At 32.5% G+C, this 16,929-nt stretch overlaps 1 protein-coding gene across 1 annotated transcript; it reads left to right on the top strand.

Moving 5' to 3' along the window:
* Positions 1–342: 342 nt before the first annotated feature.
* On the top strand, positions 343–16,504 carry LOC128157309 (LIM homeobox transcription factor 1-beta.1-like). Its single transcript, XM_052819802.1, has 9 exons — positions 343–456; positions 5,850–6,044; positions 10,555–10,775; positions 11,240–11,376; positions 11,655–11,732; positions 12,065–12,185; positions 12,407–12,442; positions 13,327–13,398; positions 13,530–16,504. Exons 2-9 carry the CDS (start codon positions 5,857–5,859, stop codon positions 13,706–13,708), a joined length of 1,032 nt encoding a protein of 343 aa, XP_052675762.1. The 5' UTR covers positions 343–456; positions 5,850–5,856; the 3' UTR covers positions 13,709–16,504.
* Positions 16,505–16,929: the final 425 nt, after the last annotated feature.

Consider the following 16,929-nt stretch of genomic DNA (forward strand, 5'->3'; position numbering starts at 1 on the left):
ACTACAACTAGGATATAATCTACAATTATTTTTATGGTTGGTAATATCTGTAACTGCAAGTGTTATACACTGCTAAAGATAATGTTAAGCAGTACATGCCTAGTTCAGAATGATATTTTCGAGATAGTGATAAATCGAATTAAAAGCTATCGATATTAATAATTACAAATGCATAAATTATAACTCAAATGACAGCTTTCAAGATTTTCCTTGTCAAAGAAAATTTAAAAGTCCGCATGCGGGTCAATCTACATGCGTCTATCTAATTCCAGAGGAGGGCCAAAGATTTCTCTATAGGCCCGCCCACCCGTTCTCAGCAAACTTGATAATTCTCCGATAATGATTGACAGATATTTGTAAAATGGCCTTCTTTTGTAAGAATATCCAAATGCTCTAGCGAGGAATCACGACCGTATTTGGAATATTAACTGTCTGCTGAGGTTTCCAGTTCAACAGGTAATATCTATTATCATTCTCCTATTATTTACATTTTTTTTTCAAAATTAAAAAGGGGGTGCGAGGTTTTTAAATGGTTTTAAAATATTACCCGAAAGAAATGAAATCTTTTAAAACAAAAAAATAGAAAAGAAAGAATGTAAGCGAAATAGATATAAAAGCGAGCTTACGATAAGTACCAACTTCATGAAGAATATTATTAATATACTATAGAATAACATAGTCAATATATACAAAAGCTTGTTTAAGTGGGTGTATATATTTTATTTTCATTATCAACTTTAAAGCTTGGCGTATAACTATGCAGCTGTAGAGGTTTTCCTGACAATGCATAGATATATACTTTATGTACTAGTATATACTGTATAGAAATAATTAAACTTAAAAAACTTTTTTATTGAGAGAGAAACAGGGAAAATTAAAGAATGCTGGTTTTCCTGTTGTTTCAACATCTGAACTAGGTCTGGATTAATATCTTAATGATTGTGCTGACTGTCCAGTTATGCTGTAGTCAAACAGGACCAAATCTCATTCATTTTATTATTTTATTATATTTTATTCATATAAACGTGCTTTTAACCACTTTGTTGCAAGAAATGAAAGAACAAACTTCATCAATTGCAAACTGACAGAACGGACCAAATATAGGTTCTTGCCAAGCACTCAAAAGTGGGTTCTTCCATTTAGAACCCCTCAGAATGCAATGCATGTACTGGGGTGAATTTTTTCTGTTATGATGTCCCCCTTACCAAATATAAGCGCCTTGGAGACAAATTATTTACATTTTGTTTTGTAAGTTAAAACCAGACCAGGCAGACCGCCTCTAAAATAACCGTCCAACAACTGAACCATTCTTTTTTCTTCGTTTTTTTCTCTTTTCTTTTCTTTTTACCTTTTTTTTTTATTCTCTCGAACCATTATATATATATATATATATATATATATATATATATATATATATATATATATATATATATATATATATATATATATATATATATATATATATATATCACAAAGGTTACGCTAGCATGAACCACCATAAGAACACTTTTCACTTTTAACAGTAATTTTTTTTTGGGGGGGGGGGGGGGGGGGTTAAGCAACATAAAAATTTAAAACCAAACATTTTGTTGTTGTAGACAATAGAAGTATTGATACTATCACTATTATATCAATTAAAATCAATTTTTATTTATTCAAATTATATGCAGTTAAAATCATAAAAGATTACATATAATATTTAGTGTTGATCAGTACCTTGAATTGTGAAATGAATTGATTTATATAAAATTAAACATTTAATGCATTTAAAATCAGAAACGATATTACATATATAATTATTTACCGAATAACGATACACGCATCATGTTCATCAAATATTGCGTTTGAACATTCATATACCAATGAATCTCTGTCTGTATACGTTAGATAGTTACAGCTATTTTTTATACGTCTGCTTTCCTGAAAATATGATTCAGAATAAAAATGGATTTATATATATACACGTCCCTGGAAGTACCTGAATAACTTTAAATAAGCGGCAGTTTGGCACTGGTTACAGAATCATTTTGTTCTTATAAAGCATCGAAAATAACTGATTTCTCAATGAAAAATTAAAAGGTAAAATTGTCAATTAAGAGCAATTGGAATACATTTGATGGACGCAGTATCATTTCGGGTACGCACCTAAACTGAAAGTAAAAACTGTTGCAAGAGAACTCAAATAACCACGAAGAGACTTTCGAACTATGTGTTATAGCTGATTTTATTTGAATTGCTTTCTTAGTTTAAAAAAAAACGGCCTTTGTGATATGATAAAAATACATTCACTGTGCTCAAAAAAAATTCAAGGATGGTTTTCATGTTAATCAAGTATGGAAGTTACAAAACATTTAAATATTATTGTTGCACAATTTAGTTTGACAAAAGTACATAACAGGGTTGTATAACTGACCTTTAGACAAAGTATTAAAAACATGTATTTAAGAAATTATCATAGAAATGGTTGAACGGTTTCCCGTTTGTGCTATTAGTTTCTGCAAACGATTTCTATACATGGTTCTTTTCAGACTTCTAACTTAACCATTCGACTTAACACTGTATAACTAATGTGGCTATGACTTAGTCGGTGGTTTAGATATCGTTTTAATGAGAAATGAATGGGTGGGGTCTCATTGAGTGGTCACTCTATCAGTATCGGTCCCCCAATTACAATTACTGACAACTTGTTCAAGATAAGGTATGTGTCCACTCGCTGATATAGGGGGGAACTGTTGTAAATCTGCCACTGTCTTTGTCAACTCGTACTGGCATAGATAATCGACTTCTTCGATTAAAGGATTTGGTTTGTAAGATAAATAAATCAAACGTGTGTTTTGATTGGTTCGTATATTCTGCCATTAGCCCTGCAACAGATGTGCAGGGATCCTATGCCAGACAACCAGCTAAAGTCTCTCCAGTTTCTACTTAACGACAAACGAAGTCAGACCGAATTCCTGCCACAAAAATGCCATCCATCTCCTTGGTCTGTGAATCTCATCAACCTGACCTTTTCTGTAGGACAACATGCTAGTAGATACAGAAATTCTATACATTTCGAGTAAAATGTTATCATTTCGTATCTCATATCAATTGTTGTATACCAGAAAACACAATTTAAATTCATGCTGTTGAAATGTTTTCAGGAACAGTCCTATCACATATTGTTCCCAGTTTTTCCGGAAAAACCTCTGAAGTAATCTGAATTACTTGTTAGGACGTTGTAGCGAAAAGCTATACGTTTTAATTTTAATTAAATTCATTGTAAATGGCATTGTTAGGATAGACTTTACTTTTATTACAAATTTATTTTACGGTTCAGGTGAAATAGATTTTTAAATTATTAAAATATCCGATTTTGATTTCAACTTGTATATATTTTGTCGACAAATATACACCTCCACCCCTCCCCCGAAAATAAATCAACAATGGGGTATTTTGAAGTAAACACACGAAAATAAGTTGTTAAATTTCACAGGACTGTTGATTATCGTCTCGCAATGAGCAGACTATTATAATGAGAGTTTCCGTTCAATTTAACTATGGATTTGAGTCTAAGCTTCAGGAGACATTTAGTTTCATTTCTTCTGCAAGTGTTTATTATTTTATATGTACATTTGGTTTGATAAAAAAAGTTGCGTGCATTAATCTTGTTCTACAGATGTGTCTCAATATTTAAAACTGCAGGTTGGTTTATCTAAAAGGTTCTCTGTTGGAATGATATTTCAATAATATTGATCCAATTTCAAACAGCGAGATTTCTCTCCTTTAATTGCATTATCAATTTTTCCATATACAAGTACTAGTTATTTATAAGTCAAAATATTGTACATTTCCACAAAGAAAAGCACACAAAAAGAGTGAATGCAAGTACAAGATTATCTTTCAATGCTACGTGATAAAAAAATCTTCAAATTATTATTATATATATATTACTAAATCATAACGTTTTAGATAGGGGAACGATATATATATATATATATATATATATATATATATATATATATATATATATATATATATATATATATATATATATATATATATATATATTAACTGATTGTTTTTATCCATCTCATTGCTCCTCTATATTAGACACGTCACAAAAAATGAAATACATTTTTTTCTTTTCTTATCTTTTGTTTTTATTTTTGGAAGCTAACATTTTACATTTTCTCTCCATTTTTGTGAATAAAATTCAATTTCTACCCCGAAAGTCAAATTACTGTAAATTTACCAGGCCTAAAACCTATGAAATATGTTCTAAAAATACAATGATTAAACTATAGTTAAAATTTCTTTGAATTGCTTGGAATTGGCTCCCTACTGAACTAACATTTTGCGTTAGGTTAGCCTAAAAGGGCCCGAACACCAAGAGGACGAAATATGCTTGAATCCCTGTATTTATGTATAGCAGTACATGTATGTTCCTACAGTTATACAGTCACTACGAACAATGCGGTGCTAAGTTACAACACCATTGGCACTGCCTTGTTAAGTAAAGGTTCATCATGGCATTATTATTTAAAAAAAGATAGAATAAATAAATGACAATTGTTTCACTTGAAAATTTAAGTTAATATGGTTCGGATAAACAGGGTTTGAATGAAAAAATCTTGGTGGGATGCTCCATTCGAATTCACAGGTCTTGGTTTTCCAGAATTACCTAAAAACCATAATGAAATACTGGTTAACAATATTGTAAACAAAAATATTAATAAAATGTTCAAACTATTAAAAGGTTTAGAATTCTTGTTTAATTAAATAATGCGGTATTTGCAGAATGCTCTAACAACTGAAATATCAGTAACTTGGGTAAATAAATTAATAATATTAGACATATATCATTTGTTGGGAAAATATCATATTACAAAGATGGTATATTTGGTCTGATCTTTTCTGTAGGACAACATTCTAGTAGATACAGAAATTCTATACATTTCGAGTAAAATGTTAAACATTTCGTATCTCTTATATTTGGTCATACATGTAGTATATGACTTTCGCTTGATGTCATCCATTGTTCATTGCGTTAGTTTTCTACTATACTTTAAATCTTGTTCTTCAACTTTGATGACGCTGATGAGCCTCCACGACACAATCGAGCAGATTTAACGCCCGGCTTGCGCTACCCGGAGAATGATCAGACTCACGCCCCCCTGGGTTCCAAACTAACCCGTTTCCAAGGTGTCGTCAACTGAAAATGAAAGCATGCGCACGATTAGGATAAACGATATGTTTTTCACAATTCCTCACTTTGAACACACTGATTGAACATTTATTCACAAATCATGAACTCTCTTTGAAAAGAAAATGGCCACACAAGACGACAAAGGTTCTCGACTCAGTGTAAAGAAACCTGCAGAATTGATTAAAATTCACCCCACAGATAAACAACCCAGAGGTCTTGTTCACATTTGGCCAATAGTTCTCCCCTTAAAAAAAAAAGAACCCCAAAATACATGTCTTTAAATATTATTTCCACCATGTAAAAATCGTTAATGTTATTATAAAAAATAGAAGAAACAAAACCTTATCAAGATATGTTTTGTATGTAGTAAGTTATGTAACGCGTGTCAATTATGTTTCACGTTCAAATAGCACGTCTTCAGAAAATGGTGGAGTTTACATATTCTAGACCAATGAAAAAAACAGACACAAACTCGGTATCTAATGTGATAATTGAAGTATAAAAATAAACTTACTAGATGCATTTGATCACTTTCTTTGTTTTATCGTATTTAATGTAACCCTGTTTGACCTTACTGCTTTAAAGCATGTAGAAAAAGTGCATGTCTACATGTAGGATTTGCTTTCTTTGAATGTTTGTATTAATTCCATGCTGTTTTCAGTGCTTCGATGCCCAGCCAACAGCATAAAGAGGTGTGTGCATCCTGCCAGTACCCCATTGAAGACCGCTTTCTCCTGCGGGTCATGGACTTACCCTGGCACGAGCAATGTGTCGTCTGCTCAGTGTGCCAAACCCAGCTCACCCGCACATGTTTCCATCGCAACAGACAGTTTTACTGCAAAAACGACTATGACAAGTAAGAATACAACTAGGATTTTCTCCCCGTTTTCATCATGTTGCGTAAATGTTTCTACGGTGTCTTCCCCCTGAAATGATAAATACTGTAGAATGGTCTGAAAATATTCATGCTGAATGAGCGGGCTCTCTCTCTCTCTCTCTCTCTCTCTCTCTCTCTCTCTCTCTCTCTCTCTCTCTCTCTCTCTCTCTCAACTTGGTTGTACTTTATGAGATTCCGCAGCTTTCAAGTTTTGTTTCGATTGTCAGTATTTATAAACCCTGGCAATAAGAGACTAAAATAATGGGCAATAACGAAGTTCGCCCGCGGCATCCTCCACTCCAATATATTTCTTGTTACCTTAGTTTCCAGAAAGAAGTTGACACCCCGTTGTTTATTAGAAATAACGGATCGATTCCAGAATGCCAATAATCCCTCATAGATATTGTGTCGTTTGGAGATCACGTCCTTTCTTAAATTTTGGTGGATTATATTATTTTTTTGTAGATAGTGTCCCATTAAACTATAAATGGTGCAAATGTATCTTTTCATTATATACTTAGTGATAAATACAAGTTGGTTTTTTTTTGCATATGTGATACAGATGACATCACAAAACTCGTATCGGCCTCCGAGGCTGATACAGGTTATCAGCCCCAGGTCTGATACGGATCTGTATCACACCCCTTGAAGAACTCCCTTTTTGGGAGTTGATTTTAGTCAACTCTCCTATGCAGTTACTCTGGCAAACCGAAAGTGAAACAGTGTTTGGACCTAAGCACAAATCATCACCGCTGACAAGACTTAGTTCTTGAAAATAATAGAAAAATTCGATGTCATATGCTGAAGCATTGTTTTTCAAGGAAACTTATCAATAAACACTTTGAAAATAGTCAGATTATATATAATACAAACAATTTAGATATTTTTGTAGTCTCATGTGTTCCTACGCCAGAGTTTAATAAAGTCTGGTTCAATTAGACGCTCGGCTGTCTCCGTAAATCTCCGACAAACAGAGAGACTCTCTTGCTTGTAGGAGATTAACGGAGACAGCCGAGCGTCTTTTTGAACAAGACTAGAGTTCGATATCAATAGTGCTCGGATCCATACGATTTTTAGAATTGTTTCGATTACTAATACATAGTTTGAAATCTATCTTTAAATATTACACAACATGATTCATATGGGGTTTCTCGAAATTCTTGTTGGAAAAGTAAAAAAATTCATATAATAAAAAAGCGCGCAATTCAATACAGACTAGAAACTAATTGCCATGCAAGATAAGTTGAATTTAAAATAAATGATAATCGATAAAATCAACTCCCGTCAGTACTTCAGTACTTCGATTTCATTTCGGCATTTGTGCATGTTTACAGACGAAAAAATAAAACATTTGTTACAGTCGACAATTTTAAGTGTAGTTAAAATCTTCAAATGCTAGGGTGTGCTTTGAAGCAGTTAATTTTAAAATATGATAAAAGACACATTTTTCCATATCACAGCCTGTTTCAGCCCTCGACCAATATCAGCCCTCGGACTGATATTTCAAGCTGATACTGGCTGTGATATGGAAAAGGATATGTATTATTCTCTATGTATTAGGATTTTTATACAGAAAAATAATGATTTAAAAAAAGAATCTGCAAATCTTAAGTAAAAAATTCAGCGTTAAAAAAACAAGCCTAAATAGTGGGGCTTTTCTTCTTCTCAAAACTAGTACTTTGAAGAAGAATTATATGAATAAAAGTAGCAAGTTAGAGTATTTCTTGTACAGAAAGGATGATAAAACTGTTTTAATGTAAGGAAATTGTATAAAACAATAAAATGAACTGATTCACATAAACACGACTACGTTACTGGTTAACATTATCAGAATTACTAGACTACATGTAATATATAATCAATTACAATTATATTAAAGCAAACACGTTACAAAGTAGTTTACAGCAGTTAGACTGTATTCTTTTTTTTTTTTATCATTATTATAATATTATTTATTTTCTTTGTTCAAAGAATTTTATCCAAAGCATGTTCCCCCTTCAAAGCTTGAAACACCATTAAATGATCCTAAAATCAGAATTTAACGTTAGATGTGGCGTTCGATATATATATATATATATATATATATATATATATATATATATATATATATATATATATATATATATATATATATATATATATATATATATATATATAACACAGGTTCAATGACACTGTTTATACATGTATGTAAATGATGTTACACATCTGTTAGTAAAACTCGTTGATATTATTGTATGGGCAAAAGTCGATCCCTCGCCTTTGATTTTAAAGGATAAATGTTAACTATGTTCAATTTTTAATTGTATACATGATACAGTTTATCGTCATTTTGATATCAAATGATCAATTTCGATTCAGCTATGTATTGAGGTACATTCTGATAAAAAAAAAATTATATAAATAGTATATGAACTTGGCGGCATAACAAACTGCAAATTAATATGCATCTACACTGTATGCCATATCAGTACTTTGATGGGGAGGGTTTTAAAACCAAATCAATTTTTTTAGAAACAAAGCAAAGATTAAAACGTCAAAATTATGAAAATAATTTAAGCAGTTCTTATTTTTTGGAGATTGATAATAAGATTGATAATTATATGTAGATAACGTTATAGACCAATACATGTAATATTTCATTCAAAATATCTTGATTCAAATTTCATAAAAAATTTCATAGTAGACCCTCGAAGGTCCAAAATGTCGGATGCCTCTGTATAGAATAAATATACAACTTGGTCTATCTTTTTCTTAGACCAAAAAATTTCGTGTTGGCATTTTATGGTTTTGTTTCCTTTTTCCCGTTGTTTAATGAAGATAAATAGGGGTTTATCATATTTCCGGGACCATTTAACTTTTTCAAACTCAGTCTCACTTTTCCTCAATAAATTACTTTTGTTAAGGAGACTAAGACACAATTTGAGCTCAAGTTAGTATAAGTTTCAATCTGATAAAATTATTTAAAACATTGAATCAGTTCATCCTGTTTGTCACAAGTTATTTTGTCAAAGAAATGGTAAAGTCTTTATTTTATTTGTAAACAAATATAAGACTCAAACTTTGTTTAACGACTTCTTTCCTCTGTGTCTCGCTTGTAAATTGACTTCTAACATTCAAATTTTGGTAAATCGTTCAAAATACACAATTAAACTATTTTTAACAAAAATAAAAATAAAATTTTCATCTCAAATCGTGGCTAGGTCCCTTTAAAGTGAGATTAAGATGAAGTTGAGCCCATCTGAGTATTATGACGTTTTGGGGGCAGTATTTTTATACTAAGTGTACCCCGAATTATAGGGAATTATTTCCTGTTTATGTTTAGACTCCAAACATTCCACAGGCAATGAACATAACTTTTTGATGCGAAGGGTTAAGATTAAAGAATTATAACGGTGGGTGTTTTGACATTACACTGTGCCATTTATGAAGAGGACCTATTATAACAATAGTTAATTAATTGTCAGGCTAGTTGGCATTTTTTGTTAAATGAGCAAAAAAAAAAAATACAGAGAGGTATATAAATAAAATTAATGTCAGTATTTATTTCACTGTTATACGGGTATTTTAGTTTTTGAACCATGTTATGCCGCAATTCTTCAGAAACAGCACTATTTAATGTTTCAATTTTTGTATGCATTTATGTATCATCCGAGAATTCATCTGATTCGCCGAGAAAAGAACACTTAAGCGGACAGGGGTATCCACTACACAAAGTACACTTGACCGTATTTTTGCATCATTCTAACAATGCCATGAGAACTATAAATGCCAGTCACATAGGGGATTAAGAATTAACCATCCCCAGTCAACAAATTTCTTCGATTTCCATTTCTAAATCATTCGTCAATTTTTACCAGACGATTTACATCGCAAAATGAACAATAAGTCAAGATACAAGACTCTGTTCGACCTGCGAACGAACTGCTTTTTCCATCAGTTTCCTATTGGATGCGGCAAGGATATTCTTTCAAAACGGTGAAGCTTAATGGTCTGATTTCCGTATCTTTTGCTTCTGCGGAGTGATATCTCGTGTCCGGACCATTTGGCGTGAATTCAAATCCGTCTTTACTTCTGCAACATTTTAAGTAGCGATTGAGGAAGCCTAATTTGGCAGAAGGTGTTCACACTTCGTTAGCGGCGCAGGCGGTGCGACAGGGTGTCCCGATTTGTTTAGTCGCAGAGCTACTTTTTGTCTCTTTTGCATGAGCTCCTTTCTGTCGTATGTGAAAATAATTAATGTATATCTACTCAGTTGACTGCAAAAAGATCTCAAACGCGACAAATCTTCCTCCACTGTGGCTATCGATCTTTTTGTGTGTCCATACGTTGGTACCCGCTGCGCTCAGAGATGCAATGAAAAAAGGAAAACAGTGAAATAAATTTTAATTATTTTGCATTCATTTCTTGTCAACAACGCATTTTTGATTAGTAAAGGAAAAAATTGCACAATTTTACTAAAACACAGATGTAATTTTATTCATTCAAGGTTGTTCCGACGAGCATCTTGCAATGGTTGCGGTATGTTCGTCATTCCAACAGAATTTGTGATGCGAGCAAAAGGTTATGTGTACCACCAGCAATGCTTCAACTGCATCGAGTGCGGACAGCAGCTCCGCCAAGGTGACCATTGTGCAATAAAGGACGGACAACTCTTCTGTGGTATCGACTTTGAGAAAGAAATGAACATGATGGCACTAAGTCCAAGAAGTACGAATTTATCAAGCAGATTCTTTGTATGAAGTAAAGCAAAGAACTTGTCACTTATTATAAGGAAAAGCCAACCTCTCAATGTTTAAATTTTGTAACTTTTTTTGAATTATTAAACACAACAAGCTAAATAAAAAGCCCATTTTAATAAACTAGCAATACCTAAGTATTCTGTTCACATTCAATGTTGGATCGCATGGATCCTAAATAAAAAAAAAAACATGAAATTTAATGACAAATCAGTCAACGAAAGAACCACAAAATGTCCAAATTTTTTTAACATTTTCAATATTCTAAATATGGTTTAAATGACATATTTACTTAACAAATTTAAGATTATATATTAACATTTCATCATATATACCCTTGTTCATTTTACAAATCAGTCTCTTGAACAAGCATTCCAATAAACGACTTTGAAAATTGTGAAATGTATTAGGGAGAACTATAATTTTGGTTTTTAGGCGATGGGTCGGACAGTTACGAGGATGGGGAGAGTGACTGTGGGAAGCACCCTAAGCGGCCCCGCACCATTCTGACAACCAGTCAGCGACGCAAGTTCAAGTCAGCGTTCGAACTCAACCCAAAGCCGTGCAGAAAAGTACGCGTCAACTTAAAATATAAAAACTGGAATCAAGTGTTTTCAAAATATTAATCTCATTTATTTTTTTTTTCTTAATCTCAATATGAAATCTGTTTTAAGCAAGATATTTTTCTCTATAAGTTATTTTTGCATAATTTTTTAATTATTGAACATTTTAGTTTAATGCTATGGTAAAAATGTTATTCTAATTCTCTTATGAATTATAAACCTATAAGCCTTTGTTAATACTAGTTAATATTCAGTGTTTTACAGAATCATTGTCTTCTTATTGACAGGTACGCGAACAACTCGCCGCCGAAACAGGTCTTAGTGTTCGAGTTGTGCAGGTGTGGTTTCAAAATCAGAGGGCAAAGGTACGTAATGCTGAATTTTATTTTGCATGCAATGAAAGGTTTCTGATCATTCACCAATGATCTTTTTGTTATATAGCATGGTGCATTGTTCTTCCAAAAGAAGTTCAATTCTTACTTATGTGTGTATAAATGAACCAAAATTTGACAATATTTAGCCGACATTGAGCATTCCCTTATATCGTATAGAAAATGACCTTGAGTCTCTCTTTGGCAGGGACAGGCACGCGCGTTATGATACCGATGTGTGTTGTTATTTCATATTACAGTTGAAGAATCATTTCATAAGTGGTGTTAATTAATCCAGCGACAACTACTGACAAAATATTTTGCAGGTAAAAAAATTAGCACGTCGCCAAAATCAAGATGGTTGCGGAACAAAATCAGGGGTACAAACTAAAGTCAAAAATGAGGGAAAGGACTGCAAATTTGAACGGGAGGAGGATATCGATCAAGGTAAACTCATTTGATTGATTGATTGACTGGCGACGTATTTTGATGGTCAAGGAAAACTGTTCCTATTGCACGTATTATCTTCCTGCATATGCAGTTAATGAATATCTCCTATCTGTTTATTAGTTTAATACCTGACTAGACTAGGGTAAACCACGCATGGGGGAGGGGGAGGGGTGGAATTGAGGAATTTCATTAACCATTTGTGTTCTGTCCTTTTTCAGACTGTTTGCCAAAAGTGAGAGACGATGAATCACTGAGTAAGTAAATGTACGACTTCCCCATTGAGTAACACTTTACATTTGTGATTAGGGTGCGTTTCGAGTTTAAAGAACCTGACAAAGATGCTACTTGACATTCATACAGTTTAAGCAAAAAATATTGGAAATATTAAGTGTGTTTCGAGTTTGACCGTTTCAAGTAATGTTTGCTAGTCATGCGGTTGCAGTTCGAACCTAGCGATGACTGATCTCGTAATGAAACCTTAAAGCTATTGTTCTTTCACGAAAAGAATTAAGGCTGTAGGTATTTCGTAAGTTCTAGTTGATAGACCGTTAACTCTCAATATCATGTTCGACGTCCAACACCCATTAACCCTCGGAGGGTCAAACACACAGTCAACTTAACCCCTTAATAAGTCGGCCATCTTGAGGGGCCCGCACCCGTTAACCCTCGGAGGGTCAAACATTTATTAAGTTGTTTTCCTCAAAATATAACAATTGCTTTATAATAACACCTACATATATAGTTATTAAAATATCAGATTAATTATCAGTAGTACTGCGGTTCAATAAATCATGGTTCTTGACACGCTTTAAATTATGCCTTCATACTGCTTGATTTATATTAATAACACATTTATCAACTGAGAAACTCAAGTAACAAGCATAAAACAGACTATACACAAGTGACTAATTGAGGAATCTTGGACAATTGCGGTAGGCACGGGTACGATAAAGAAGCCTTTCTGCGCATGCGCAATGGCTCAAATAACGGTATAGATATCCGGAATAGGAATTATTTATTATACATGCAGTGAATTAAAAAAAAATCTCTGGGGATGATATTACATTTACACGACACTGGTAACATACATATTTATAATGATATTTCCAGTTAAATATATGCCTTTTTTTTACCCCAGGTTCTTTGATATCGGAGCCTCAAAATAACAACAATATCGAGCAAATATCCCCACTTTCATCGGGAGATCATGGTATGTGAAGTTTTTCTTAGTATTTAAAACCATGTCGTTAGTAAATTGTAAAATAATGGTCAATTCGTTGTATGTTAATTAACTCTTACATAGGTCAGGAGTGAGAGAATATGTTGTCTTTCGTTCTTTAGAGTCATACCGAAGCCAACTCGACCTTGGACGTAAAGGACTTGATGATGGCTTGAGTTGCGTGGATCCACTGTTTGTGAACGGTGGCCTCCCTCCTCATTCACATCTTGACAACTCGGGCCTGCCAAATCCGATCGATAAGCTTTACTCAATGCAGAACTCCTATTTCAGTGTAGAATGAAGCCAAGGCGGCAATGGGATCATAAGAAAGACTTGTTCATGCAAATTATAGTTCACCCAAAGCATCTATCATGTTCGATAAAGAACACCAGGTCTTATCAAAAATTAAAGCTTATACATGTTAATCAATAATTTATGAATTTTCACATTTCATTCAATGATATTTTAGCCATTTCGTTTGGATGCTGTTTTATCTAGAAGTCACAAGGAATTTAAATTAGGTTGGTCTGAGACACCTGTCGATATTAATGTGGATAAAAGTATATTATAATTAGAATACTTCACTGGTAAGAATTTTGTCAAATTTTATAAAACTTGACCAAAAAATATTTCCAGCGGGAATCGAACTCACGATTAACACCTTTATAGTTACCGCGCTAATCCATTTCATCAAGCTGTTAGGTAACACTGTTGGGAGAAATTATACTTTTTATTTCGATAGGAAGTACGTCGCAATATTGAGGTGTCCCATACCAACTTAGGTTGCATCATATACTTCTTGAATATAAACACTGATTTTACAAAGAAACTTTTAGATACAACAATTTGTTTGTTATCATACACAACGCTAATTATATTAATATTTTCTTGTTTGAATATTGGACTGAATACATATATTATGATTCACAAATATCAAAGAAATTGAACATTTTTTACGACTTGCTTTATTACATCTCCGTTGGTTTTCATATACATGTATAAGCGTTCTTTTTATAGTTATTTCAATTAATAATTATGGTAAACATGTCACTGATTTGATTTAGGCAACTTTCTTTTTCAAAGCAAAACACACGAATTATTTTTTTTTATTAATAGGTTTGCCTTGGTATTCTTGTATGATTAACTTTTCTGTAATTGTTTGTGCTCATGCAAAATTCTTGAATTTTTTTCCAGATTTAAGAGTCGGCATTATTATATGGTAGTTCCAATCAGATTAAAACATAACAAAGAATACAAAATAAGTAAGATGAAAGTGCTAACAAATTAGATGCAGCATTCTCTGCATTTTGCCCATTACTTTGGACGGCGCCTTTGGGGGGGGGGGGTATTCTTATGGATTTTTTTCTCTCAATTTGGTTAAATTTCTTTCATATATTTATAAAGAAGGGATTCTATTTTACACAAATAAAAAAATCCTTTTTTAGTGCTACATTGTTATGAGAATTCGATTAATTTGATGATAGGGATTAGACAAGGAGACTTCTTTAGGGTTTTGGTATTTTTGTAATGCCAGTGTTAGTGATATTTTGTTTCTATGTGTATTTATTTTGTTTTTCTGTGATAATTAGTACCGTGTGTTACGTTTACATTTTGTACGAAGTATTGTTGTTAATGAAGAAAATTGGTCTGTTTTGAATGATAGAGAATTGAAATATAAGATATAATTTAATACACCGTAAAGCTGTTTATCAAAAAGCCGAAACTGTTCCAACCCATTTTATATGAATGTAGAATCTGTAACTATTGATTTTATTCTTACAATAAAGAATTGAAATTGGAAACAGATTTTTTTGGTTCAAAGTAACAGTTTTCTAAAATAACATACACTTGTTTGAAAGATAAACATTGTGATCTGACTATCTTTGGAGGTACATGTATAATCTCCAGTAACTATATACATTAATCGGAATGCTGTGGGAAGTGTTATCAATATTGTTTGTTTTTATATCTGACTTGCACTTTTCCCTTTGGTTATTTTTGTTTCTACCAAATTATCATAATTGAATTGTTTTTTGAACTTGACCGATACTTTTTTTTCAACTTTCAAGAGCATTTTATAAAAGTCGAATTGAACCTTTCAAGGTGAATCGGTAACATATTTACAGGTACTCGATTCAAAGCTGATTGAGAACATCGAAATTTCACAAAACCTTGTACAATTGCCTCGTTAAGTTATGAATAAATAATGTGGTATGAGCCGAGGATCAACGGTCAGAGGTTAGAATCCTACTGTCTAAAGTGTGTGGTGGTTCCAGTCCGTCTGTAACAGAACTATAGTATGATTTAACTTTTGTATTTTCATATGTTTCATTTTATATTTTTATTTTGTATCGGTTGGCCGGTCAGAGAACGACACTAACTGTTTTACATATATGTACCGTGTTACAATTATAGAGGACAATATCTTCACTATGGGTGGTGATATACAGGGCAATATCTTCACTATGGGTGGTGATATACAGGGCAATATCTACACTATGGATGGTGATGACCCGACAATTATACAGGGCAAGCAATATCTACACTATGGGTAGTGGTGACCCGGCGAAATCAATTGAGGAGGCCATTGGGAAGCAATTCTTCTTTTTTGTACAAAATACCTCATCTGTTCTAGAACATAATCTATGATAATTAGAGGAGCGTCGATAAGATTATGATTTGCATATCCTGTAAAACCAGAACTCTTAATTTGTTTTAATCATTAGTAAATTATTTGTAAAAGGGTTGTCAGTTTAACGTGTGCAATAATATCTTGAATTCGGTTTTGAAGCCATTTTCAATAATTAAAATGGCTCTGAAATTATGAGAGTGTCTGAATCATCTTTTTGAATGTGGTGGGTGTTTTTATGCATTCATGTATAGAAAATATCCTTAATACCTTTTGCCAAGCTTGAAGTAGATTGGAGGCAGAAAAACGTTGTCTGGTTTCATATTGTCTTCAATATATGTGATGAATAATGGAAGATGCAAATTTTGAATTGGAATTTCTTTTGATGAACTGATTTGGTGTTCTATGATTTTGTTATTTATATTTACATATACATGTTGTATACAAAATATTAAACGATAAAAGAATATAAATGATGTTGTCTTCTTTTCCTTATGTAGTAGAACATTCAAAATCCCTAACATTGTTTTAAATTATAACACTGTTTGCCTTTCAGATTTCGAATTCGTTTTAATTTGTAGAAGGCTGGTGTTGACATTAAAATCTAATAATAAAAATTTTGCGGTGGTATGGGACACCTGTCGATATTGATTTGGTTTATGATAATCAAAATACTTTCACCGTTTTATAATTTTCAAATTTTATAGTATTTAACCAAAATATATTTAAACATTTTTTAGGAAGGGAAAAAATTACCAAAGATTCAGCGGAATTCAAACTTATGACTTACAAATTTGCAACTATGGCTCAAATCGAATGCGCTACGCTGTAACGTATAACAATTGTGGGGGTAAACAATTATATAAAATTATGCTTGATTTATTTTTTATTTC

This window comes from Crassostrea angulata, chromosome 7 (assembly GCF_025612915.1).
Source record: "Crassostrea angulata isolate pt1a10 chromosome 7, ASM2561291v2, whole genome shotgun sequence".
Lineage (NCBI taxonomy): Eukaryota > Metazoa > Mollusca > Bivalvia > Ostreida > Ostreidae > Magallana > Magallana angulata.

Excerpts from the sequence above, each read along its gene's own strand:
- LOC128157309 (XM_052819802.1), top strand. The coding sequence starts at position 5,857 with ATGCCCAGCCAACAGCATAAAGAGGTGTGTGCATCCTGCCAGTACCCC. Across the intron at positions 10,776-11,239 it reads GATGGCACTAAGTCCAAGAA|GCGATGGGTCGGACAGTTAC; the intron begins GTACGAATTTAT and ends TTTGGTTTTTAG. Across the intron at positions 11,377-11,654 it reads ACCCAAAGCCGTGCAGAAAA|GTACGCGAACAACTCGCCGC; the intron begins GTACGCGTCAAC and ends TCTTATTGACAG.